The sequence below is a fragment of the Homarus americanus genome, unplaced genomic scaffold (genome assembly GCF_018991925.1).
Source record: "Homarus americanus isolate GMGI-L3 unplaced genomic scaffold, GMGI_Hamer_2.0 scaffold367, whole genome shotgun sequence".
Classification (NCBI taxonomy): domain Eukaryota; kingdom Metazoa; phylum Arthropoda; class Malacostraca; order Decapoda; family Nephropidae; genus Homarus; species Homarus americanus.
This window is the reverse complement of record NW_024743709.1, coordinates 3,592,355-3,619,638: the sequence shown is the minus strand read 5'-3', so window position 1 is coordinate 3,619,638 and position 27,284 is coordinate 3,592,355. Positions and strand designations below refer to the sequence as shown.

Sequence of the window (27,284 nt, the reverse complement as noted above, 5' to 3'; positions counted from 1 at the left end):
TTGACCCAAAAATACATTTTCTCTCTAGAACTAAAATTTAATGTTTTTAACTATTTAAAATTAGCTAAGAATAATACAACACAAAAGAAATGACCTCCAAAAACTGCCAGTGGCGAGTAATTAGCATTACCAAGTAATTAAAATATTCTAAAATCATTTGAACAATTTCTAAAAGCCATTTGAACAAGTTATAATCAAGATATCAAATTTTTGGTTGTGGATATAAACAGCGTTTGAGATTACCTACTCTGAAATTTTGAATAAATCCATTTTTGGCCGAAGCCAATATAAAAATTGTAAGTCTATAGCCTTAAAGGATTTTTGGCCAAAAATACGTTTTCTCTCTGAACTAAATTTAATGTGCTAACTATTTAAAATTGCATCCAGAATAATACTAGCACCAAGAAATGACTCGAAAACCCGTAAGTGGCGAGTAATTAGCATTGCAAAAGTAATTAAAATATTCATAAAATCATTTATGAATATTTTTTCTAAAAATAAATTGAACAAGTTATAATCAAGATATCAAATTTTTGGTTGAAGATCCTTAAGCAACACGTTCAGGAGTACCTATACTTTAGAAATTTTGAACACAATCCATTTTTGGCTGAAAATGACCAAGGTAGCAGAATCTATATATAGCCTTAAAAGGATTTTTGGCCAAAATACGTTTCTCTGAGGCTAAAATTTAGCGCCTTATAACTGTTTAAGTACATCCAGAATAATACACAGCTTTTAGAAATTACCTGAAATGCCATAAGTGAAGTTATTTGCATTTTATAAGTTTAAAGTTTTCAAATTCATTTGATGTTTGAACAAAATCTATTTGGAAGTTGTAATCGTATGAGATTTTGGTTAAGAGATACCTTAAGAAGCTCGTTTAAGTGTATTCAAAATTTTGCAAAATCATTTTTGGTCGAGATCATAAGATTATAAGTCAATGATAAGGATTTTTGGCAAAAAATGGGTTTTCTCTCTGAACTAAGGTTTATTGTATTTCTTTTTAAGTACATCAGAATAATACTAGGCGCAAAAATGACTGATAAATGCATAGTGGGAAGTAATTAGAATTGCAATAGTAATTATAAATATTATAAAGATCATTTTAAGGTTTTTCATAAGTCTTTGAACAGTTATAATCAAGATATGAATTTTTTAGTTGCAAAAGATTCCAAAGAGCGTTGGTTTCTATCTGAAATTTTACTAACTATTTCCATTTTGGCGAAAATATAAAATTGTGAGTCTATTGCATTAAAGGTTTTTTGGCTGAAATAATACGTTTTCTATTTGGACTAAGATTTTATATCATTCAACCGTATCAGAATAGTACTGTTGGTTTCAAGAAATTATCAAAATTGCATAGTGGGAGTAATTAGCATTTAAGTAGTTGAAATATTTAAAATATTTTGACATTTTCTAAAAGCATTTTGAATAAGTTATAATCAGATATCAATTTTGGTTTACAGATGTTTAAGCAGCACATTTAGAAGATGCTTCTTCAAATTTTTAGACAAAATCATTTTTGGCAGAAATGAAAAATTGTGAAGTCTATAACTGTAAAGGTTTTTTGGCTGAAATACGTTTCTCTCTGAACTTAATTTGTAATGTACTAACTATTTAAGTACATCAGAATAATACAAAGCATGAAATGACTGAAAGCCTTATGGTGGCAGGTAGTAATTGTGAAAAGTAATTAAATGTTCTAAAATCATTTGGACTTATTTTCTGAAAACCATTTTGAATGTTATAATCAGGATATGTGAATTTTGGTTGTACAGATCCTTAAACAGTACGTTCAATTTGGGTATATACTGAATTTTGAACAAATCAACCTATACTGAAATTTTGAACAAAATCCATTTTTTGGCCGAATATGACAAAAATTGTAAGTCTTATGCCTTACAGGATTTTTGGCCAAAACTACTTTTTCATTCAGAACTAAGATTTAATGTGCCTAACTATTTAAGTACATCCAGAATAATACACAACCACCAAGAAATGACCTCGAAAACCCATAAGTGGCGAGTAATTAGCATTGCAAAAGTAATTACAATTTTCAAAAGCCATTTGAACAAGTAATTATCCAGATATCAAATTTTGGTTAAGGGTACAGATCTACCACCTACTTATAAAAAAAGAAAAAAACTGTACTTAGCTGCCCTCTGCTGGTCTTAACCTCCCCCTCATTCGTCCGTCCAAGACAGTTTGAGTTATCTTCCGTTTTCCCTTTTGTTTCCAGTTCTTCTCGACGAATTGTTGGTATCTATGTGCTATTCCTGTTTACACTGTATCTTGCTATGAATGACGGACCATATGCCCACTCAGTCCTTTAGAAACAAAGAAAAAATCTTTCTTTAGGGCGGCAATAGAATGCCGTTCTAGATAGCCCGGCTTGTTTTTTGTTTTATGACTATTATTTCCTTATATTTTCCTTTCCAATTCTCATCAACGAATATATCTTTGTGCTATCACTGTGTACACTGTATCTCCCTATAAATGGTGGATTGTAGGCACAGTTTCAGTCCTTGAGAAAGCACACAAACAAAAGAAAAAGAAGTTTTTGTAGCACCAATAATGCGACTTGGTTACTGCTGGCAGTGGTGCCTTAATTGCTTGCTCCAATTTGTTCTTCGCTTCAAATTATTTACAACCTCCTCCGTGGTCATTGATGTCGCTATGAACTGTCTTAACTAAGGGCGCAATACTCACTCTCTGGTTGGCCTTTGGATGGTCAATCACAGCCATGAGCACAACTAAAAAAAAAAATCTTGTCATATGGCAATGGTTGTTTGCCTCTCGACCCAGCGACCTAGGCTGTACCTCCAGGTGGTGGAGAGTAAATTTCCAAATACCCGTATACAAATGCGACTAACATTAAAAGTCCTACATCGATTTACACTTTCACATCACTAAAACGAACTTCATGCTCTTATGTAATCACTGTCCAATTTCTGCCGCTCAACAACGAAGGCCCGAATGCCAACACGCTTTGTTACAGAGTCGCACACGACCCGACCAGCACTGATCGGCGCGTTAGCCGCTTGGACGATCGGTCACGTCTCTGTTACGCACTGTTGGCAAGTACTGGGCATGCACCGGCTCCTGAATGTACCTGAACCTGCTCCAGTGTTGGTCAAGTCTGGTCTTGAAAGAGCTCACACTCGGTGCCGTCACAACACTCTCTGGCAGATTTTTCCAGCAGTTCACAACTCTCAGTCCGAAAAAGTTACCCTCACAGTTTTCTGGACCTGCGGCTTCTTCAATCTTGAGCTGTGACATTGTGTTTCCCTTTCTACTTCTTGAGTTATAACACCCATGGTCTCAATTACACCACCACCAATAATAATAATAATAATAATAATAATAATAATAATAATAATAATAATAATAATAATAATAATAATGATAATAATAATAATTATTTAGCATTATTCTTAATATTATATTGATTATACTTGTATGTCTATTTTGTTATATAATTATAATAACTTTTATAGCAGATGTGTTCGGTGGACGCCGGGTTCAGTTAGGTTATTGGTATTCAGAACACTAATAAATACAGTATTATTTTGGCGTCAAAATACAACAACCATATACGGAAGGCAAAAACAATATTAAAGGGCATGTTTGATAAAATAAAAGATAATACGATGGAGTTATCTATAAGATTGTAAGAAAATAAGGGGAAAAATACCATTCAAGCAGGAACCTAAGTTCCGAACTGAAATAATTTGTAACCCATGTCCAGGCATTTTTTTTTATTTACCAACAAGCAGATGATAATAAAAAAAATAACCATCATAAAATAGTCAATAAAAATTCATTGCTGAAAAATCTAATAGTTCGAGGAATAAAAATACAGTATCGGGCTTTTTAATCCGATAAGAAAATTTAAAACAATAGTATTTCCCTTAAGACGAATTTATATATTTTCATATATATTACGAATAATATTTGACTTAAGTAATCTAACTATAATAAATACCATGATAGGTTGGGCTTTATTAAGTAGAAATGACTGTTTGATCTCAATGAGTAACTGAACTACTGAAGGTGTATGCAGTGTGTTATGGTGTTGTCTCTGATGTAACTACTCTGTCCTCTCACCTCTGCTGTAACTTTGTCCTCTCACCTGTGGTGTTGTCTCTGATGTAACTACTCTGTCCTCTCACCTCTAAACAACCAAAACAGGAAAACCTTTAAAATGCCTCATACAGGTGAGTAACATTTTAATAAATCACTACATATTACCTGTCGTTAAGAAGTAGTAAATTTGTATGGTCTAAGAAGGTTATCATGTGTCTAATGTTGAGTGATGCATTTTTAAGTGAATTTGAATTGAATATTTTGTTATTACGTAGTTGTGATAGTCTTTTGTAATATATAGGGACCAGGAATAGAATATAAGTTACTGAGGAGAGTGAATATAACTATTATTTAGTACTATAGGGTTCACTGTCATGCAAATGTTACCAACTGTTATATTTAAAGACGTAATTGTTACCCACACTAGAGTAAGGAACATAATGTAACCTAATCAAACCTCACATAACCTAATCCAACTTAACCTAATCCAACTTAACCTAACCATATGGCCCCCACACGGTCACACACTTGACATTTTCCATGGAAGATAATAGCTTTCTTGTCTCTAGAAATGCTGAAGGAATAAGCTATGATATATTTTGCGTAATTTAACTTTTATGATATTTCGTGTTTTTTCTGTGTGTGGGGGGAACTTTTGCATCTTTCTATCTGTTGACTTTCTGAGATCTGCCTGTGGGTAGTTATATAGATTTTTTTTTTTAATAAACAGTCATATTTTACGATTTATTGGTCTTAAATGAAGAAAACTAACCTATCCTAACTTAAAAGTGAAAAATTAATTACTGTCTAGGTTAGATTAGATGAGGTTTTGTATATTAGGTTAGGTCAGGTTGGTTAGGATAGGTCTGGTTGGTTAGGATAGGTCTGGTTGGTTAGGTTAGGTCTGGTTGGTTAGGTTAGGTCTGGTTGATTAGGTTAGGTCTGGTTGGTTAGGTTAGGTTTAGTTGGTTAGGTTGTTAGTTTTGGTTGGCTAGATTTAATTTATAAATGATAAATTATACAGGTACTCCGAGTTATTGGAATGTTTCCTTTCATAAGCATTTTTTTTATTATTATTATTATTATTATTTATTATTGCTACAAAAAATTATTGTATTGGGTTAAATTAGGATAAGTTAAGTTTGGATGGTTCTTTCTTTAACGTTAAAATTACTGTATATAATGCAGCAATATTTGGTAAGCTGTTCCTGTGATGTATGAATTGATGCCAAAATTTGTACAATTTTAGTTTAAATTTTTCACCACTTGAGGAATTACGTCATGGTCTCGTCTTGCTGTTTCGTCAGTCTGTTGTAACGCTTTGACTTTGTATCGTATAAGAAGAAAAGTTCAATATCACTTATATAACTGACCACAGTATTCTACCGTTATTGCCACGAGGTGAAAACAATATGGCGTGAGACGATGGTTGGAAGAGTTTTGTCCGCTACCTGAAGACATGGTAAAATTATATCGTGTATTATGTATTGCTTGTGGTCTTTTGTTGTTGTCGTGAGGTAAGAGAGGATAATGTTCTCTGGTGAAATTTATTACAGCAGGTACAGAAGTTAAGGTGCACTACTCTTCAAGAACAGCAATTATTTACATAGCAAGAGAATAATTAGATTTTTTTTTTCTCCATGACCAAAGAATATTATACAGTACAGTATTGTGAAATTTACCAAATATTGTACTGGTAGTCTTAATAATCTTAGGTGCAGTATACTGTACTGTTAATTGGTACTGTAATACTATAGAACATGATCTCGGGTTAACTAGCTTCTTTTTTAGATGTGTCTGTCGTACCTCAAGAAGATATATATTTTTCGTCTGGAATGCTTGAGGTATCAAGTCTACCATAAAGAGTGCTTTATAAGGGAAGTAGAAGCTCGGAGAATTAATGAAGCAAAAGTGTTTCATAATTGTTGAATGATGCTGTCATGAGACTGGAATATACTGTAACACTACCCACAGTCTAGAGTTCTCATGGACTCTCACCTGACACAGATTTTCGATGTGTTCTGTGAGAAAACTTGTTTGTGAAATAAATAAATATATATATATATATATATATATATATATATATATATATATATATATATATATATATATATATATAAGTTAATGAATTATGTTTAGGGAAGCATAATGCTTTGTCTAATGGTAGACCCTGCTGTCATATTGCATGACAAAAATTGTGACCAAGTCCCAGGTTGCTGATCTGACTTTCTTCCTCATTTACACACAATCATAATCAGCAGGTAGAGGCGTTGGTAGGAAAAGAGGGCGGCCTCAAAAAAAGACTTCTACACGAACCAGTCAACGTAGGCCTGTGGTCATCAGCCTCGATGTTACGTATTCCAGTGAAGAGGAGCCGGCCATGTGGCCATCCAGCCCAAAGGTTGCTTCTGATGATGATGATGCTTCTGATGATGATGATGCTTCATTACGACTTACTCCAAGGTGAGACGTGTTACAAGGAACAGTTACTCTTCACTGTGATCCACAGTGCTTTCTCATCCATTTATATTGTACTGTGTACTGAATAAATTTATTAGCAATATAAAGCAGTTTGAAACATTACAGAATCATTTTCAGTTTTGATGTTAGCAGAGATCTTCTTGTTTGTAATTTTTGATCACTTGAATATTTCCCCCAGTTTATTTTACTTTAAGTTTAACCACCCTAATGCTTACCTATCCTACTTTAATCTCACCCCTGTTAGTTGAGATGTTTAGTCCTAGGGTGAAATAAGCAGGGGGTCACCTTATCTTCTGGATATGTCTTTTTTTTTTTTTTTTTTTTAACAATTAACTAAATAATACATTGCCTATTTCAGAAAGACTTTCATTACAATAACTGCAAAGAAATACAGTGTAAGGACCAGTAGTTTATATTAGGTCTGTGGGATCGCCAGACTGGGCATCTGTGATATATCACTGGGAAGGTTTAGGATGTTTGGAGCAATTCACCAGTAAAGCTTCAAGATCTTGGATTCTAGGCGCTCTAACTTGGTGGCTGGGTCTAATCTACCGGTCTGTCAACTTCTTCAGAAGGTTATGAAACTTGAAGCTGTGCAATCTGTGTACAGTTTAATTGATCCACTCATGGGGTAGGCTTGCTCACAGCACAGTATCAACCTCCTCTGACCCTTGAACTACTTTCTTGTCACTCAGTCTTCTATTTACATCTGTTACTGTCTCATGATACAGTGAAGCATTCAAAATATTTTTTCCACCTTTCATTTTCACATATGTAGACAAAAATATTGGATTGGATTTCCTCTAATTATAATATCATGTAGTGTTCCTCTGTTGAAATGCAGACCTTAATCTTATTTTTTCTTGTATTTATTTGCTTTTATTTGTATTCATCAGCCCAGAAAAGAAGCCGAGACGAGGCGTCATGTCCGACTCTGACTCTGACTCTGAGGTGCTGGAATGTAAGACCTTGTCCCCTGTGGCCAAGAAAATGAAGATATCTGATCAGGAAGAACAGTGTTGCAGCGACTCTGATTTTGATCCCTTTGAGGTGGATTATAATTGTGAGCCTAAACTGAGTAGACAACTTGGTTGTCCACATGAATACATACCTGTGAGGTTTCACAGAAAATACACAACATTTACTCGTAACATAAAATGCAGTATAACTCGGGAAATACCGTAACATATGTCAATTTTCTTTAGAACCCCATACAAGAACAGTGTTGTCTGGTAACTTTATTCACCAAACTTGTTCCTTTTTCTATAATTTTTGCTCTTGCCTCTCTTGCTGCTTCATCTTTGTTCCAGTATGTAGCCAGGTGCTGCCAACTCGTAAACAAGCATAAAACACAAAGCTTATCTTAACATTAAAACATGCATAATGTATCAAAATAATAGTGAAGAGAAAGAGAAAAATGTGTGGGTGATGGTGATCAGCCGAGCCGTCAACACATGGCAGCAGCAACGGACTCTGATGTTTGGGAGAGGGAGTGTTGAGGACGCCTCCGCAAAGTGGCGCGTTGAACTCCGTGTTTATTAGTACAGTATATTTATTTATGCTGTGTTTGATTGAAGTCAAACAGAGCATCCAAAGGGTTACTGCCAACACTCGACCTGCACATCCTCTTCCTCCTTTTAACCTATACAGTAGTGTACACAACTTTGTTCTTGGTACTAGTTCAAAGCAACCCATGATAATGTGCTCCATTGATTGTAAATTTTTCCCCAGTAAGAGTCTTGGCACAGAAGTTCCCCTGTCAAGCATCACCCAAAAATAAGAGATTGGAGGTTATAGTTTGCCAGTTAGGTATGGGAGGTGATGAATTTTGACGGTTTATAACCCTCACCTATGCTTAGCTACTCCTAGATGACATTATGCTTCTTGATAATGCTTCTTGCTGATATTCAAGCTTTATGATTAATAATGCTGTGCCATTTTCTTTCTGTATGTCTTATTAATTTGAAGAAAAATCTGGAATGAATTAACTTTTCTCTTACTTTATTTTAATTCGCTGTGATCTTAGGATTGGTTAGCTAACATTCTTCCGTTCACAATTTCCTCCGCTGTTTCATCAAAAAATTACTGTTGAACAAGTTTTTACTATCGTGACTAAAGTAAGCATTTGAAATAACTCTTTAGGGGTACACTCTTTGTATGCAGCTCCTCCCCGACTTACGACGGGGTTAGGGACCCAAATCCAGGTCGTAAGTCGAATATGCTTAAATAATACATAGAAAATGTAAAATGGGTCTCTTTTTCTTCTCAGCACCACAAAACTCACTTTTAAGCTTCCCAGCCATTTTAAAGTTAATTATAAACGAAAATTTTGTCAGTACACAGCGCAATCACTGACGTTGGGACTCGAAAATACGTAATTCAACAAAATTTGGGTACGACAGAGGCAGGTCGTAAGTTGGGTAGGAGCTGCACTTAAGTTGTACAGTATTTTGACTGGGGATACTGATTGCTTTTAATTTTAAGTTCATATAAAAATACAATTACCGTAAGGATTATTTATTAGTTTCATTTTATATTTTTCAGTTTACCATCAGCTAGCAATGAAAAATGCTTCCAAGGAGATTCAAGACATGGATAAATACCTGAGTTTGGATTCTTGTCAAAAGCAAGGCAAATCTAAGAAACAGTCTGACATCAAAGATGATGATGTGTGTGTGGTGGAGGATGACATGTAAGTATAGTACTGTACTGTATGTGTGATGGAAGTTGTACTTTATTAGGGTAAGAGGTGGTGTTGGGTATGGGTGTTAAAACATAGTATCTGTTCCTGTGAGTGTCTTGTCAATGTAATACTTTCTGCCGTACCTTGAAAAAGCAGAAAAAGATTTTAATGAAATTTTACTATGTAGAATATGGATTGACCCCCTCCCTCCAACAAGATTTTAATGGGTTGTATTTTTCCCTTTATGAGTTACCAGATATGATCTATAGATGGACTTTCCCACAGGATATAGCGAGGGAGAGCTGTGTGTGGTTATTTGATATTCTATTATTGCCAAACACATCTCTATAGCTTAGCCTTATGACGAATGTTATTCTCACCATTAGTGTTATTGGTTAACATTGTAATGAAAGAACAGTGTTGATATGTTATTAGTGGCATGATGCGAGATTTGAAACATTGTCCTTATCTGAGGTGAATAATGGGAGTGGGTATATACAGTACAGGTACAGTAAAACCTGTATTTAACGGACCACAGGGAGAGGAAAGTCTGTTATATTAAGGGTATATTATTTGTGAAACCTCCATCTAACGAACTATAGAGATGAAAGTTCATTACAGTGGTCCCTCGGTTAACGAACACAATTGGTTCCACAGAGTCGTTCGTTAACCGAATCCATTGTTTCAATGGGATATTGGGTAATTGATTCCAGCTCACAGAAAAGTACATACAAAGTAAAAAAAAATGCAGTAAAGTACACTTACTTTGAGGTTGTGTATGTAGAAGGTTCCTGGTTGATGATGATGATGGGAATTAGAAGTGGGGGTAGAAGAGAAGGAAGTGGGGGTGGAGGAGAAGGGAGAAGAGAAGGAAGTGGGGATGGAGGAGAAATCACCTTTCAGGGGACTCATGCTTGATGCAGTAATTTCACCAATAAAATTTTAAGTTCACTAGGTGTAATTCAAGATTATTTTATTTAAATCAACACTGCACTGCGCTATATATGTTATCAATATGTTAATTAAATTTCAGAATGACCAATAATTTTAATGTAAAAATGCGAAAATATTCAAGACACCAACAAAATCGATGTTCACTCCACTGTAAACAAAGCCACACTGACACCTGGTGGGTGAGTCAAGCGGCTGATGGGCGCACAAAGAACTAGTTCCCTGTACTGCATATACAGTTGAACCTCGATTTATGCAGTTCTCGTTTACGCACTTGGTCATTTACGCGATACCTTGCCAGAACTGGGATGCCTGATTTACGCGATAAATTTGGTCATTTACTCGGGTGAGGTATAATTTTTTTCATTTACTTAAGATATTTATTTTAGCTCATAAAATTCATACAAATTACCCGGCCAGAAAATAATTTACATTGCTTGAATTCTTACAACATGATGATCATTTTAAATATAAACATCATGGATTTTGCATTAGACATACAAACTTTAGTCTGCGGCATTATTTATTACTAAAAATGTAAATATACTTTTTTAACCCAAACATTTCTCTGGTAGGGAGGGAAGGTGGGGGTAGGGAGGGAGGGAGGGACCCAGCGAGTGTGGGAAGAGGCGGGGAGCCGGAGGTGGGGTATTTTGATTGACAGATAGTGTCTGGGTGAAGTATAATTTTTTTATTTACTGAAGTTATTTGTTTTAGCTCATAAAATTCATGCAAATTACCCAGCCATAATATAATTTACATTGCTGTATTTGAATGGACATAAACCTGGCGACCGTATTTCTCTTAAGTATTAATTGTGTGCATACCATCATAAAATTAAGATGTTATTTTTACTGCAACATAGGTATTGTGTCGGAAAAAGTGGAGTTTGGGAGTCGGCCCAGTCTCTATTTCAATTAATCCCATATGTTCTGTTATTCCATATACGCGTTTTTCGTTTTACGCGCAACTCCGCGGGTTCGATTGACCGCGTAAATCGGGGTATTACTGTATTATCAATATGTTATCTAAATTTTAAAATTACTAATAATTTTAATATAAAAAATGCAAAAATATTAAAGAGCCACAACTTTCTTGACATTTACTCCACTGGAAACAAATGTAAATATAGAACAGATTACTGAATTGGCAGACTAGCCCATCAGCTGATGCTCACAACAAAACGTGTTTGTCGTAAGGGTTTCGTTAATTGATGTTTTGTTCGTTAACTGAATTGAAGATCCCTATGGGAGGTAATTCGTTAATCGAACCGTTCATTACCCGAGGGACCACTGTATATTGAGGTATTGTTAGAGGTGAACCCCCTTTCCCCAACTTATGGATTATGTGGAAAGAGAAGTCCATTATATGAAGGTTTCACTGTATGGTAGTTAGTGAAGTACAGTACAGGTAACTCTCTTTTGATTTAAGCGTTTTTTGGAATGGTGCGGTTGTTCAATTAATATCAAAAGCTAATTTACGCGCACCTATTTTTGAAATAACGCTCTCAAGACAGTTTAAATTTGCCGTGCGTATTCACCTGGTTGCCTGGCAGTGGAGTCACGTGTAATGCCTGGTGAAGTGCTGGTAAGCTATTACTATAAAGTCACAGTCTTATCAACATCAACGATTTTAATAATAATTATTATAATAATAATGTAATAATAAAGATTATTACTACTGATGATGAAGATAATGATGATAATGAAGTATTCTGTACAACAACTGTGACGACATCCAGGAAGCTTCCCGCATATCACTTTCTCAGTTCACGCCAACACTACTTTTTTTCTGTGCTCTCATTTACATTGTGTGTTTATCACGTACCTTTTTAGTGTTAAACGCTGTTTTCCCTATTGAGCATGTCTGGAAAACGTCCATCTGCCTCCTCTGGGGCGCCCAAAGCTAAAAAGGCACAAAAAACAATCGCAATGGACATGAAATCAAATGTGATCACCTACCTTCAGAGAGGAGAGCGTGTGTTGGAGGTTGGTCGCGTGCTTGGTTTAAGTGAGAGCACTGTTAGTACCCTGTGCGGTATATGATGGTTCCCCTAACCCAGGGGTTTTCAAACTATGGGTCCCGACCCTTCAGTGGGTCGCGAAATAAATAAATTGGGTCGCAAAATAAAAATGGGTCGCGAAAATAAATAAGAAAAATAAAATAAAATGGGTCGCGAAAATAAATAAGAAAATAAAAATAAATGCACCATAATTTAGGCTTGGTTATTGTAATGTACACTCCACAGTCTAGGAAGCAACTGCAAGGAGAGCAGTGTTTGTCTTTGGTTACTCATTTCATATCATTACACTTAGGTTTAATGGGTCGCAATTCAAATTGTTGTTCTGGCTGTGGGTCGCAGTAAAAAAAAGTTTGAAAAACACTGCCCTAACCTGTACCATTTACATGTATTCTTATGGGAAATTTATGTTCAATTTACACGTTTTTGAGTTAAGCGGTGGTTTTCAAGAACATAACCCCCACGTAAAACGAGAGGTGGGTGTACTAGGTGAAAGAGCATTTTGAACCTGATACTATATACTGTATAAGTCCCGAGAAGTGCATAGCGTACTTGAAGGGGACCAACCATCTACACGAAGACTAGGTTAATATACAAGGAAGACATTTAGAAAAGAGAATGATGAATTAATTATCTTATTATTTTGCAGAAGTGAAACAATAGAGGTACACTCTCCTACGTCACCCACATTACTAGACATTGGGAATTATAAACAGAAAAAAAGACGAAAGAACAAAAAAACCAAGAAGGCCTTGAGCCGACTAAGCGCCATAACGAGGGAGCTAAAACAAAAAGATTTGGTAAGTTTTTTCATGTTATTTGTCATAAAGTTGTAAAGAAACAATGTATCCTTTGAGAGGGAGTTTACCATGCCATACAGTCACTCAGCCAGTTGTCTGATTATCCAAGTTCTCCTCATGTTGCTCTCATGTAATATTGTATGTGGGAAATGAAACAATATTATTATATGTTTTTAAATTGCATATGCAAATTACTGAGTATGTAGAGTAAAGGTATAGAGTTGCAGGAGAAAGTGGTGGAATTCGGAAGTGAACAAAAGTTGGAGGTGTGGATATTGTCAGCATAACCTCTCAAAATATATATTAGTACAGCGTAACAAACCCACTGTTAGTACCAAATTGAAACCACATGTCTTGGCTTGGTTGGCTTTACACAGCATCGCAACCAGTGGCACAGTTTCTCAGTAACTTCCGTGTCCTCCACCTTAAATGTCATTGAAAATTTTTTTGTAGCATTTTAAGATATTTTAGGACAGTTTTTTGTTTTTTATAATAATGTATCAGAGCTTTAATAATGAGAGTTATAGGAAAATGCGGTTCAATTCATGAAAATTTTATTTATAAAAGGATTGGTACCCTTTCATAAATCAGGGAATACCTTTACAGTAATTCTTTACGGGTTGGTTTGTCAAAATATCTTTTGAGGAAAACCTTGTTTCTTTATTATCTTATTGTTGTCATGTTCTTATATGTTAAACTTTGCAAAAGGAGATGTCAATAACAATAAAAATGTACAAAGTGAGACACTTGCTCTGAACACTTAGGTAGAGATTGCTTATGGACCATCAATATACTAATATTTAAGTGATTTTTAATGATGTAATTATACTGTATTGAAATTACTGTATTCCAGGCAGATAAGAAACTGGACTTGAGTATTGGCAGTGATGGAGTGTTCAGTTGTGATGAAGATGATATTAATCCCGAGATTAAACTTAGAGTCAAATGGGGATCAGATTACCTTCGCATGCCTATGAAGACTGTAAGTTGGTAACTAACTCTTGTTGGTGTATGGGGCACTGAGAGATGGTGTTGAGTAATGTGCAATAATGTGTTGTTATAATTTATTCATAAATCACAGTAGGTGGAGAAACCCCTAAGAAAAATATATTAGTGAAATGAGGATATGGTATACAGGTAAAACCTCCATGCAGACTACCGTTACATATACAGTAGTCCATTGAATAGGCAGAGGTTTCCATATTAATTTTGTTTATTATTGACACATTTATGTGTTCCTATCACAGATGCAGAAATTTTCCCACATGTACCAACAACTTGCAGAGCGTTTCAGTGTGAGCGTCGGGCAGATAGTGTTAAGCCACAATGATAAGGTGATCAACTCTGCATTATGCCCACATGACTTGGGTATCACGATTGCTGACATTATAGGTAGGTTGTTGGCAGTTATTTTTGAGCGGTTGACTGGTTGTTTATACTGTATATAGCGTTAAGCATGATTTAAAGTGATATAAAATTTTGGTCTATTAGCGTTTATCGTGTAATGAAGACAAGGACCGGCTCTGTTGATTAAAAAACCAAGCAAGTTGATGATGTATTAAAGATTTACGTATAGTTTTGACCATAGGACATGTTTTGATGTTATGGAGTTTTGCTTTGATAATATATATTATATTTTTTTCTTTCACAGAGGGTGGAATTCAGTCGCAAGCAATTACAAACGGTGAGAAAAGCACATCTTTAGAGAAAAGGGGTCCAGATTCTCTTTGTCTCAAGGTTCAGAGTGCTGAGAGAAAGGGGCTTTTAAACATTTACATCAATCGCTATGATAAGATGAGTGTATTAATGCATAAATATGCAATGGAGAAAAATATTAGTATAGACAAACTTAAGTTTTTATTTGATGGTGAAATTTTGGACCCCAGAGACACTCCACAAAGTTTAGATTTGGACGGTGGGGAGTGTATCGACGTTTATGACAAGTGATGAAATGATCTCTTTATGCAAGTTGATCATTGTGGTATTTAAAATATATTTGTCTAACAACACATTCCTGTTAATCTCTCTGAAGTACGGAATTGGGATTAGTATGGGCTCGCTAGATAAGAAATACAGAAAAGGATAATAATGTATACTGCATATGCTAGTATGGTTTATTGTGTATCTTGATATTGTCTTTGTAGGATGGTATTTATCTTAATTTTTAAGTCTGACAGTTTTTATCCTTATTTAGTGGGACATTGAATAAAGTGTATACCATTTTCTTTATCTGTCTATACAGTACAGTATACAGTGGAACCTCGATAAATCAGACTAATTGGGGCAGACCCCAGTCCAAAAAATGCAGAAGTCCGATAAAAGCGAATATATGGGGTGGGGGGGATAACTGCTTCTCTGAGCTGTTTAAAGAAAATCAGTTGTTGTTATGTTATTACTGCACTTCAACAACTAAGTTCTTTAAGTGTATAACAAGGTTATTAAAAGAATATTACATCAACAATAAAAAAAAATATGAAACAGAACTCTCTGGGTTGAAAATCAGACATGCAAGTCTGGTTGTCAACAACTCTGTTGTCACCGAGATGATTGTTATTTACAGTAAAGTGTTATATGTAGGTAACCACAGAATTTTTCTTGTGAATAAAGAGAAAACTGTATATTCCACAATACTATAAAGATAAAAATAACAACAAATAAGTGTATGAGTATATTGTATGTGGAAGACAAATATTTATCTGGGAGCAGTCGGTAGAGGGGAGGGGTGGTAGAATGGGTGGGTGGCTCCCTCTCCCCCACAAGATTCCTTTAACATTTCTTTATGCAATTCCATCACAATTCTCATATAATTTAGGATCATTTGGTGCCAGGTTGATAAAATATTATCCTAAAAGAATCCCACAAACTGAAAACCATGAGTCATTTCATACTCATTTGTTTACAAAGAGCAAACAGCTGATCGGCTTACCACAAATGTCAGTCTTCAACACTTAGTAAATTAGTAGAGTAGAGTTGTGTATTTATCATCACTTAATAAATACTATTGTAGTGTATTTGTTATTACTTAAGTAATATTGTGGTGTAAAGCATTATGCATTTGCATATACCCTGGATTATTCATTAATCATTTGTCTATAAGTAGCCAAACTGAGTCATCATATAACACTCAAACTTAGTAAATAACATTTTTAAGAAGGTATCTTCATATCAAAAACTATATAGTGTGTTATAGTGACCCATGTTGTAAGCTGGTCGTTTGCTGAAAGCTTTCACACGAATGCATCTTGAGTAAACGACCTTCTGATACAGCTAATCCTTTTATTTTCAAGTCATTAAAAATTACATACAGTATTGTATTTTTCCTCTAGTACTGAAGATGTTTTATTAATCATGATGAACCATAAAAGGCCAATCATATGAGAATATAATACTGAATCAATAAATAGACAAACCTGACAACACCGGATCAGCCCCAACCTGTTTACATACTCAAGTGTCTTAGTTCTCAGTAGGCCTATAGCAAATCTGATTAGACCACTGTACAGTCTTCAGTAAGTGTTGTTCATTTGATAAGATTTTGTATTAATCTTTCCCATTTCTTAATTTTTTTATAGTATTCTGGTGACCAGAGCATCTCGAGTCCGAAAAAAGCGAATTCCGATATATTGAAGTCTGATTTATCGAGGTTTTACTGTAGAATCTTTCCTACTTACTATTTGAATACAGTATCTCAAGAAATTTCTGTCCAAGGCAATAGAGGGAAACTTAAAACTTTTGTTGAAGAATTCTCTTTGTTAGCTTATTAATCATATAAAGGAAAATAATGCAACCTGCTGATAATAAGAAAGATACAGTATATGCATATCATTATGATCTGTCTCAATACAGTATATGTTTCTCACTTCCTTATGAGCAAGTTAAGGGTTGAAGAAGTGTGTGGTTAGGCAAGTTAAGAGTGAGAATGGAGCTGATATGTAAGTGATGCAACATTACTTGGTATGAAGTGAGTACTTGAGCGGTGCTCTACAGTAAAAGGAGAAGGTAAGAATAAGGCTGCTAGGAGGACTAGAGCAACCTTGGTAAAGTGCAACTATGTAGTCTGGAACAAGCTAATGACAAAATGCCACTTGTTTATGGGACATAGAGTTGATTGTAACCAAAGGGTCTACTCTGTTTTCCACCTCAAAGTGTTTTTTTTGCTGAGGCAGGGGATTGTAGAACTCTTTTTCTGCATCAGTAAAATTGTGGGTTTAAATACAGGGTGTCAAGGTACATTCACTCATGCAGCAGGAGTTTACTCTAGAAATCTCGTGAAACAAAAAAACTAAAGATAGAATCTCTCTAGGCAGCCCTTCAAATAAGACCATAGCATTATGGCCCAAAACCCATGAAGAATTGGGTAAAGTAACAGTAATGCTTCTAGTTTCAAGTCTGAAAGGGGGAATTTTACCCAAATTCTACATGGGTTTCAGAACATAAGGCATGGTAAGTGTAACGTGACTTTTTTCATTGATTGTACACAAGTTACTGTGTTGGTTATAAATTAGGAATTGATCCTGAACCAAAGAGACTTGAATCTCATTCCTCCTTAGGGATACTTAAGCAAGGTGGAAACTGAAGATTGGATGAGCCTGGGACCTATTGTATGGTTTGTTTGGGTCACGAGGCATGTTCAGTGCAGTACACTAGACAAAGTGTAGTGGTGCCATCGGCAGCTGGCTTATCACTTATTTATAGAGGCAGCTGTTAAACCAAGAGCGATCCTAGTACGGTATTTGTTTTCTAGTTTTACTGCATTTCTGGAGCCCTGCCCTTTAACACAAGTGAAGGAATCCTGGGGATTAGCCCTCATGCTTATTGCTGCTATATTTGGAGTAGGAAATTTTTATAATACATTGGCCTGTTTACTGAGGATACTCAAATATGAGAATTTAAACTTTTTGACCACAGATCCTTAACCCTTATGTCCCGGGCAACACAAGACCCACCATACCCCTGACCCAAGCATATTTTGGCCAAAAAAAATAAATAAAATAATAATACAAAATTAATATACAATACTAGTTAAAAACTGATATTTCAAGCGTAAAATTAGTGCAACCACTCCAAGTGTACTGTTGTGCACATAGCGGTACGTCATACGGGGTCACTATAGTGGACGCCACCCAGGCTTTAATAGTTAATCTGCAAGTTGAGTACAATCTACAGTGAGATTTTAAGAAAAAGTTTGCCCCCCAAATGCTACAATCCATAAAATTAATAATCAAAATATCAAACTCCAGAGACTATAACAACATTTGTCAATTTCTTTACAATTCGATGACAGATCCTTAATCAGCAGTCAAGGACTACTAATATAACCCTACCAAGATTTTAAGGAGGAGGGGGGAAAAAAAGTTATTTTGCTCAAAATCTCATAGGTAATCCTTGATATGCTGATTAAGGTTTTGTCATCAAATTGCTTAAATTGTGAAAATTGATTGTTGTAGTAGTCCTTGAAGTTTTATTTTTTTTTATTATTTAGTCTAATTACTGTGAGGATACTTGAAGCATTTTATTTTCACAAAAATGGAATGCAAGGCACATGAAATGTAATAAGACTGCCGACCCTGCAGTTCACTCCCACTGATGAAGAACTTTGTTTAAGGGTTAAAAATTTTTTTTAGGGATAGAATAATGAGGAACTGTGATGACCAGTGTTCCTACTGCACAATAACAACCAACCACCACTAAAAGCTGCATTAAATTTAATATATATATATATATATATATATATATATATATATATATATATATATATATATATATATATATATATATATATATATATATATATATATATATATATATATTCGACCCTTGTTAATTCGGACTAATAGGGGGGGAAGGGTGTCCGTTTTAGCCGATTGTCCTAATTAACCGATTTAGGGGTTAATATTGCATTATATTTCAAAGTCATTGTTTTCGTCACGATTTTATCCCACTTTCCACTGTAATAGGTACGTCATTTCAGCAAAAATATTACAGTTCCGTGAATGTATTATATCAATCACAGTATGAATAGAATATCAATGTAATATAACAGTATTTTAACCGAAAACTAGTAAAAAAACGAATAACATCTCAAGAACATCGGAAGCTTAGGTAAAGTCTTTTGTTTTCGTCATGTATTTTATCTTATTTTACATTGAAATACATCACGTTTCAGCAAAACTACTGTTTATTTCCGAGAATATATTCATTCAGGCGCAGTTTAGGTAAAATATACGTGTGATGTAACAGTTTTTTAACTGAAAACGATTCGAAAAACACGTACCCTCTAGCCCTGTTCAAGGAGAGGACTGGGAGAAGCTGTTTGGTGCTGCAGATGATGACAAGGAAAATGATTTGGATGGATTTTAATGAAAATATTCAGAAATATGGTATCGTAGTATTTATTCAAGTCAATTACGATAGAATATTATTGTAATACAACAGTTTTTTAACTGAAAACCAATCGAAAAGCGATTACTGTAACATCTTTTGAACGAAAGAAAGCGAAAGTCATTGTTTTCGTCACGATTTTATCCCACTTTCCACTGTAATACGTACATCATTTCAGCAAAAATATTACATTTCCGTGAATGCATTATATCAAGCACAGTATGAATAGAACACCATTGTAATATAACAGTATTTTAACCAAAAACTATTAAAAAAACCGAGTAACTTCTCTTGAACATCGGAAGGTTAGGTAAAATCTTTTGTTTTCGTCATGCATTTTATCCTATTTTACATTAAAATACATCACTTTTCAGCAATACTACTATTTATTTCTGAGAATATATTCATTCAGGCACAGTTATGGTAAAATATACATGTGATGTAACAGTTTTTTTAACTGAAAACGATTATAAAAACACGTGTGCCGTCTAGCTGATGCTGGTGGTGCGTCATGCGTCGTTGTAAACAATAGGAGGTTGAAGTAGATTACCGGGTATTATATTAAGTGTGAAATATCAAAAAGGTTTTTATTACCGGTATTTTTGGTAGATCAATGAGAACTGTTATACCGTATATGATATGATAAGTTAGCCTGTGCTAAGAACTTCAACATAGACTACTGAAAACACGTTGTAAAGTAATTTAGCCTATTGTAAGTTGGTGAGCTTCATTTGCTGAAGGAACTGCACAACTTTTCATTACTAATTGGTACATATTTTATGTTTCCATTGTTTACTGGCAGTAAATGGTAAATATTTTCATGTCTGAAGCTAAAAGTTGCATCTCCCCCCACACTAGTGGTGATGTTACATTTAACCAAAACGACGCTGGTGTTTTATCCCAGCAGTGGGTGGACCAGCATTTTAGCTTAAGGTCCACGTAGGTAATATTCCTAAAAAAAAAAAAAAGTTTCAGATTTTGTCCGAATTATCCGATATATATATATATATATATATATATATATATATATATATATATATATATATATATATATATATATATATATATATATATATATAATTTTTTTTTTTTTTTTACATATTAAAACATCCCAGCTAATGTATAAGTTTTCTTGGTCCACACAGCACAGTAATGTGAGGTGTATGCAAAGTTTCCTTGCTACCTCCTTACCTGTCACAAAACGATAAAGAATTTTTTTTTATATACCTTTAGATTCTGTGGTACACAACTCGCACCCCAGCCTTCATGTCAATAACAAGTTAAGTGTTTAAGGTCAACTATACTGTAGTCTGTTCACTCAAATTTTGCAACTGAGGCCGAAGGTCAGTTTGTAGCAAGGCGGCTGATGGACGGACACCCATAGAGTTACTACGAACTGACCCTCGGCTTTAGGGCTACATTCACAGTCCTCGAGCCCGACCATGAGTATAGGGAAAGGTTATTCAAGAACGTGCTTCGGGCACGGGAGCACTTAGCAATGCAATCTGCATCGAAAGACCATGAGGGTTAGATGCTATATAGTATTTTAAGCTTGGAAACCTCGGCACAGCTGAGTATAGTACTGTACTTCCATAAAAAGTATATTTACCTCAGTAACCTTATGAACAAGTTACAAAATTGTTTTACTGTATTATGAGGATTATTAATGGTAATTTCTTTGTCAAACAACCTTAAGAGCAAGTTGGTATATACAGTAATTACTGTGATATCTACAGAATGATTATCTTCCATTTGTCAAGCACATTCCCTCTGCAATAGCTAACATTCCAGAATTGAAATTAGTGAAGGCTGTATACAAGGATTACGTTCCTGAAAAATATGTATAGTACAGTACTGAATGGCAGAAACCTTTGTATTATTGACGGTTATGTTCCAGGAGGGAAAATGTTAAGTCAACTGGAGATTCTTAAAAACCTCATCACTATACATCTTGTATAAATGATACTGTAATATTAAAGAATAGATACTGTACATTGAAAATGAACCTGTTTTTTTATTTACCTTAATTACTGAAGACATGAGGACAAAGGCTGACAGACGAGGTTTATAAACCAAAAACTAGTGTTTCTTGTCAGACCTTCACCAGTCTCACGATAATTGGTCACTAACTCAAGTCTCCAGGCTAATTCCTTTGTGTTGCTTCTTGGCATAGGCAGGAGAAGTGCCTTGTGTTGACTGGGCATCTTGGTCAGTACAGTACAGTATGCATAAAGTGACTGTGCAAAAGGATGCGAAGGAGACGTGTTGCTGACGTCAAGGTCGGTGCGCGTAGGTGATGAACATTGCGCAGGAGAGCGTAAATGAGTCTCGGCACATCTTGAGTAGCGACCATTACTGCATGACAGTCAAAAGTAGTTCTGTGCACACTATCTAAATTTTTTGTTTCACAGAATGTCCATTAACCCTTATTGGGTGAAGTTCCAGATAATTTTTCTTGATTTATCTCCAAAGGGGGAGGAGGGGAGGTAACTGCCAGCAGCACCCAACCAGGGGCTTAAGGGTTAAAGTATAATTTTCATTTTAAAGAAAAATGGGTGTTAAAGTGTGACTGTTATTCATTAAAGCGAATGTTGTTTGCTTCCATATTGACAAAAAAGGGCACTAAAATGTGACTTTTCATTAAAATAATTTTTTGTATACAGTAAACTCTCGTTTAACAGAATTTGTTATAACAAACTCGATTTAGCGGAAGGAATGTTTTCCGTTATTTATCGCTCAATTTAGTGAACTAGTTTGCTAAATTGAGATTAATTCCGTTAATACGCTCACACCTACGGAGACACCTCAGACACATGATAAGTACATAGAAACATTATTCATGGTTTACCTTAAACTAGGGGGTTTGGTGTTTGTTTCCAATTTTTTCTATAATTTCCAAACTTTCTCCCCCACACTACGGTACTTCCTTTCTGAGACTTCTGAGAGACTTTCAGCATGATGTCTAAGCACAGTAATTAGTTGACCGAGAGGTAGCAGTGAACACACGAGGTGGTGGCAGGACAGAAGACTGAGTGGATGTAAACAAACCCCAAGCGGCACATTTGGCGCAGAATTTAACGGAATCATGCTCAATTCAGTGAATTAGTTCACTAAATTGAGCAAAAATAATGTTGGGTTCGAAATAGCAGAAATTTAACGGAATCATGTAGATTTAGTGAACTAGTTCGCTAAATCAAGCAAAAATAACAAAGTTCAATTAAGCAGAAATTTTGATTTAACGGAAAGGGGCGGCTCGAATTAGTTTGTTAAATCGAGAAAATATTGCATCTGAGGATTACCTCTAATGTCTGGATTATAAAAATGTCATTTTGTGGAAGAAATACAATGGCTTCGTAATACTGTAGAGTAATACCCCTTTTTGCACTTTACTCCCACAATTTTTCAGTTTATTTTGAACAGAGTTCAAAACTCAAACAAGGACAGTATAATTCGAATTAGTTTCACAAAATGGAATACTACTGAAACAATACTTGAGACACGCTTCATAACAGTTAGACAACGTGTGTCTGTACAGACATTTTATAAAAATATGCGAGTCAAAGGGGAAATTTTAATAACACTGATGAAATTACAATACCTGCCTATACATGGAACATTGAAAACAGAATGCCATACTGCTAGAAGACTGTTTGATAGCTTTATGGGTTCAAATACTGTCAGACACCCATATTCATTCCTACAGTTGACTATTGTGGTGATCTGTCGTGTAATATCTGCAAGTCAGTCGAAGTAATCTGATGGAATGTCGATTTATAATGAGATGGTGTCAAAGGTTATGACGCAATGGTACAATGCCAAATGTTGTCGATATATTATGAATTTCCGTGGGAGTAAAGTGCAAAAAGGGGGTAGTACTGTACTAGTGTAGTAAACAGGTACTGTATACACTACGCTCAGTTCTTCCACTCCAGGTTATCTCAGTAAACACAGTTTTTCCATTCTCTGATCTTTATTATTTTCTTCACCAGTGCTTTTATCCGATTCCTGCTTCCTCAATTTTATTTTTCCATTTGTCAAAAAATTTCTAGGAATCCCTCAGCCTTTTCAAAATGAACATTCTCACTAACTGTACTACTGTATTGAAGATTCTAATACTGTACTATACAGTACTCTGAACTACATGGATTACCTTCCTTTGCTAAATAAAATTGTACCCAACTACGACGAGACAACCATACACAGGACAAATACAAATTACAGAACTACACGTCGTCCACTTTTCATTTTCACACCAAATCCTATTTTCTACAGAGCTGACTCATTTCCCTGAACTGCTTTACTTGTTCAAATATCCAGCCATACCAGATAACTTCTCTTAACTTCAATACAGGTACTCCTCGACTTACGACAACCCAGACATACCGCCGTGGTCGTATAAAATATTTTTCAAATTACGTATTTTCTAGTACAGACGTTAGTGATCGCGCTGTGTACTGACAAAAAATTTTTTTGTAATTCCCTTTAAAATGGCTGGCAAGCGTAAAAGTGCGAGTTCTCGTGGTGCCGAGAAGAAAAAGAGACACCCATTTTAGAATTTCTATGTATTATTTTCGCCTTTTCGACTTATGACCAATTCAAGTTACGACCTGGTTGTCGGGACGGAACCCCGTCATAAGTCGAGGAGAGACTGTACAGTATACCCAAAGGTTTGAAGTTAAAATTATCTGAAAATGCATTTATAGTTTTAGGATGAATGAAATATTTATTAGATCTTTGTGTAGGTTCAGTTATTAATCACCATACAAGTTTACAGTCCCTTGTGTGTGATAAAAAAATATATGAACATTTCAGAATATTAAGCCTATACTGTACTATATTAGGTAGTCTGAAACAGTGGGCTGCCTTAGTTTTACGCTTGACACACGGTACTTAATTATCTCCAAATTTAATCGTGGACACTACATTAAAATACTACTGTGCACTAAACTAAAACCTCACACAAGTGTTTTTCAATTTAAATACTGTACCTGTACTGAACTGTACATTTAACAATGGAAGAGTTTATCTGAGCAAAATCAATGTACAAACAATATGACCCAAAATTCTATCTGATAACTGTAATTCAATTTATAATAATTCTGAAACTTCAAGACTTTCAAAATCTTGTTGTCCACCACACCAAATAATGGCACAGGTGTTGTTTGTTGACAGCACCAATAATATATATACAGGGTGACAATGGTAGAATCAAACTCAGTGCAAGGACTGACCTTAACAAATGGTCAAAAGGCAAAGTCAGCAGGTAAAGAAGAAAAGAGTAATCACCACAGCTAAGAATATAATGTAAAAGGTACAATTCAATTTGGCAAGAAGACAAACTTAACCTCACTGAAAAATCATGCTTGCATGCAATGAGGTGTGGGCCCTTAAGAGTTAAATGAAAACAATATAATCATGTTTAAAATACAGTACAGTAATCCTTGAAAAGTAACCATTGCATGCCGAGTGTAAACAAATGTTAGACCAACCGATCATATAAACATTACAGTGCGGTATGTGGCTGTGATATTAATTAGTGCTTCAAACTCTTGAGGAAACTTTGGCACAATTCTGCTGACAAGTTTATTGTTGACCCACAGGCCATCCTCTCTCTCCCCACCTGGTGGTATTGTACTTCATTATGGATAACTTAGTTTTATTGATTTATATCTGAGAATAATTAAATTTTTGTTCTTTCTGTCAGTGTCTCTCACAAAAGCAGTAGAGTGATGATCCTGCAAGATCTTTACTCTCTTGGCCATTGATCGGCCTGTTATCTGCTTGGGCGGTCGGTCACGTCTCTGTTACACATTGTTGGTAAGTATAGTACAGGTACTGGACATGTACTGGCTCCCGAGTGTACAGTCAGCCAAAGATGCACCGACCCCACCCTGGGTCTCGTGCTCGCAATTTTACCTGGCAATACTTGGTAAAGGAAGGCTGTATGTAAAGGTGATTGTGATTGGTGGATCTGTTTTCGGCTGTATCACTGTCAGGATAAATATTAAAGAAACCAAAGGTAGTATTTTTATAATAATAAACTGTTCATTGTTATTTAAGGTCATGAGAAGTTTCCAAATGTTCGTATATTTGTTTAAATGATGAAGAAAATTTGATGTGAGAATCTTGTGGCAGCTGTGGTTGTAGTAGAGTTGCCACACACAAAATATGTAGAAATATCAAACTATAAACCACGTTAAACAAGTTGTACATTTGCAGTGAACAAGACATGACAACACACTGAGGACCTTAGGAGTGGCAGGAATAGCCCACTGGTGACATTTGATGCTTAAAAAAAAAAAAAAAATTTTTAGGGATTCGGTAATTTTCTAAAGAGACTCCAATATATTTTGATAACACCGGAGCCTTCATAATGCAAGGAAGTTACGAGTAAGCTAACTTGTGGGAATAACTTGACACCTGCTTGCTCACAGTTTGTCTTCATATATTCATGTGTTACTGAATATGTGGTTTATAATGAAGTCAATGTTTTGTGATCAACCTCCAGTACATTTATTATCCAATGAATATTATAAGTGAAAAAACAAACAAACATGTAAGATGGCAGCTATGGTGTGTGTTGTGTGTGTACAGGTGAAGTGGGGATGGATGATTTAAGTGGCTGACTGAGAGACAATTATGCAGAAGCTATTCTCATTTCGTAACAGTTGCAGGGTAAACATATCTAGTTAATGTTAAGTCTCATTATAAGTAATAGTAATCTGGGATATACTGAACTACCTGTTATGCATCCAACTCCCAGTCCTGTGTCCAAAGTTAACAAATATTTGGGGTGTTTTCTTCAGAATTTGAGTAATTTTATGGAAATAGTATATAGTTTAGCAGATTAAATAATTTTGAAGAACTTTAGCAGTGGTCTGGATGGTTCACTTTGCTTGTATGGTCAGTGAACCTTGTGACAAACATAATATCTGTAATAGCATGACCCTTGATATGGTAGTAATGATGCCTGAGGCTGAGGGGAAGAAAGCTAATTTAGTACAACACATGATTATTACACTAAATATCACCTTGCCCGCCTGGTTGGTGCCACAGAAAAAGTTAACAAATTACAGTTATCAGTACACCAGAAATACTGTACAACAAACTCACTAAAAAATAATCAAACAACCTTAAAAGCACACATAGTATCTTTAATAAATATAAAAAATATAGTTCAATCAAAAGTAAACTGAGAGAAGCTGATAATATAAAAATAGATACCCAATCCACCGGACCATCATAAAACAGCGACTCAATTCAATGTGTGATAATTTCACTAAGACGTGATGCACGTCTACGGGGCATTTGTAACAATTAGCAAAATTTAAAATAAATTCAGGGGAAACTAGAAGGGAGAGAATTTGCAAAATGTGTATCCTGTCAAGTACCAGTAAATTATAAAAAAAGTTCACTACACAGAAATTAAAAAAATAAATCGATCATTCACAAAACCACACAACAAAAGCACATCTCAACTTTTGTAATGGAAGCACACTGACATCCATACTATCACATTTTCATTTAAAAACTGTTAATATATTGCAGAGATAACTATTGTCATTAAAACCCACCATATTTAAAGATACTGCGTAATCAAATATATAAATCTATGTAGAGTAGTTAGCTGGCAGACAATCTCATTTATCCCAGACAGAACAGATATGTGTACAGCCTCACCACTAAATTCACATACTGTACTGTTTACGCTGGAGTTATTACTGCAGGTTATCTTAAAGTAAAATCTCGTCCAAAATTTACCCTCTCGTGGTCTTTCGACGCAAATTGAGTCGCTAAGCGCTCCCATGCTGGCACAACTCCTCCTGCTCAGCAGTATCTCACAGTGAGAAATGCTGGAACAGTGGACCAGTCCTATCAACCA

The 27,284-nt window shown here is 35.2% G+C and overlaps 1 protein-coding gene across 2 annotated transcripts; it reads left to right on the top strand.

Annotated features, from left to right (window-relative positions):
* Positions 1-3,961: 3,961 nt before the first annotated feature.
* LOC121877312 lies at positions 3,962-15,358 on the top strand. 2 transcript variants are annotated; one of them, XM_042382998.1, is made up of 8 exons: positions 3,962-4,217; positions 6,348-6,549; positions 7,464-7,630; positions 9,112-9,259; positions 12,871-13,021; positions 13,875-14,003; positions 14,269-14,413; positions 14,673-15,358. In XM_042382998.1, exons 1-8 carry the CDS (start codon positions 4,205-4,207, stop codon positions 14,966-14,968), a joined length of 1,251 nt encoding a protein of 416 aa, XP_042238932.1. In that variant the 5' UTR covers positions 3,962-4,204; the 3' UTR covers positions 14,969-15,358. The 2 variants fall into 2 exon arrangements, with proteins under 2 accessions (XP_042238932.1, XP_042238931.1); XM_042382997.1 differs by having other exon boundaries at positions 3,963-4,217; positions 6,345-6,549.
* Positions 15,359-27,284: the final 11,926 nt, after the last annotated feature.

Bases quoted from the DNA above. Each gene is read 5' to 3' on its own strand.
- LOC121877312 (XM_042382997.1), top strand. The intron at 6,550-7,463 runs GTGAGACGTGTT...TGTATTCATCAG, and splicing joins TCATTACGACTTACTCCAAG to CCCAGAAAAGAAGCCGAGAC. The intron at 9,260-12,870 runs GTAAGTATAGTA...ATTATTTTGCAG, and splicing joins TGTGTGGTGGAGGATGACAT to AAGTGAAACAATAGAGGTAC.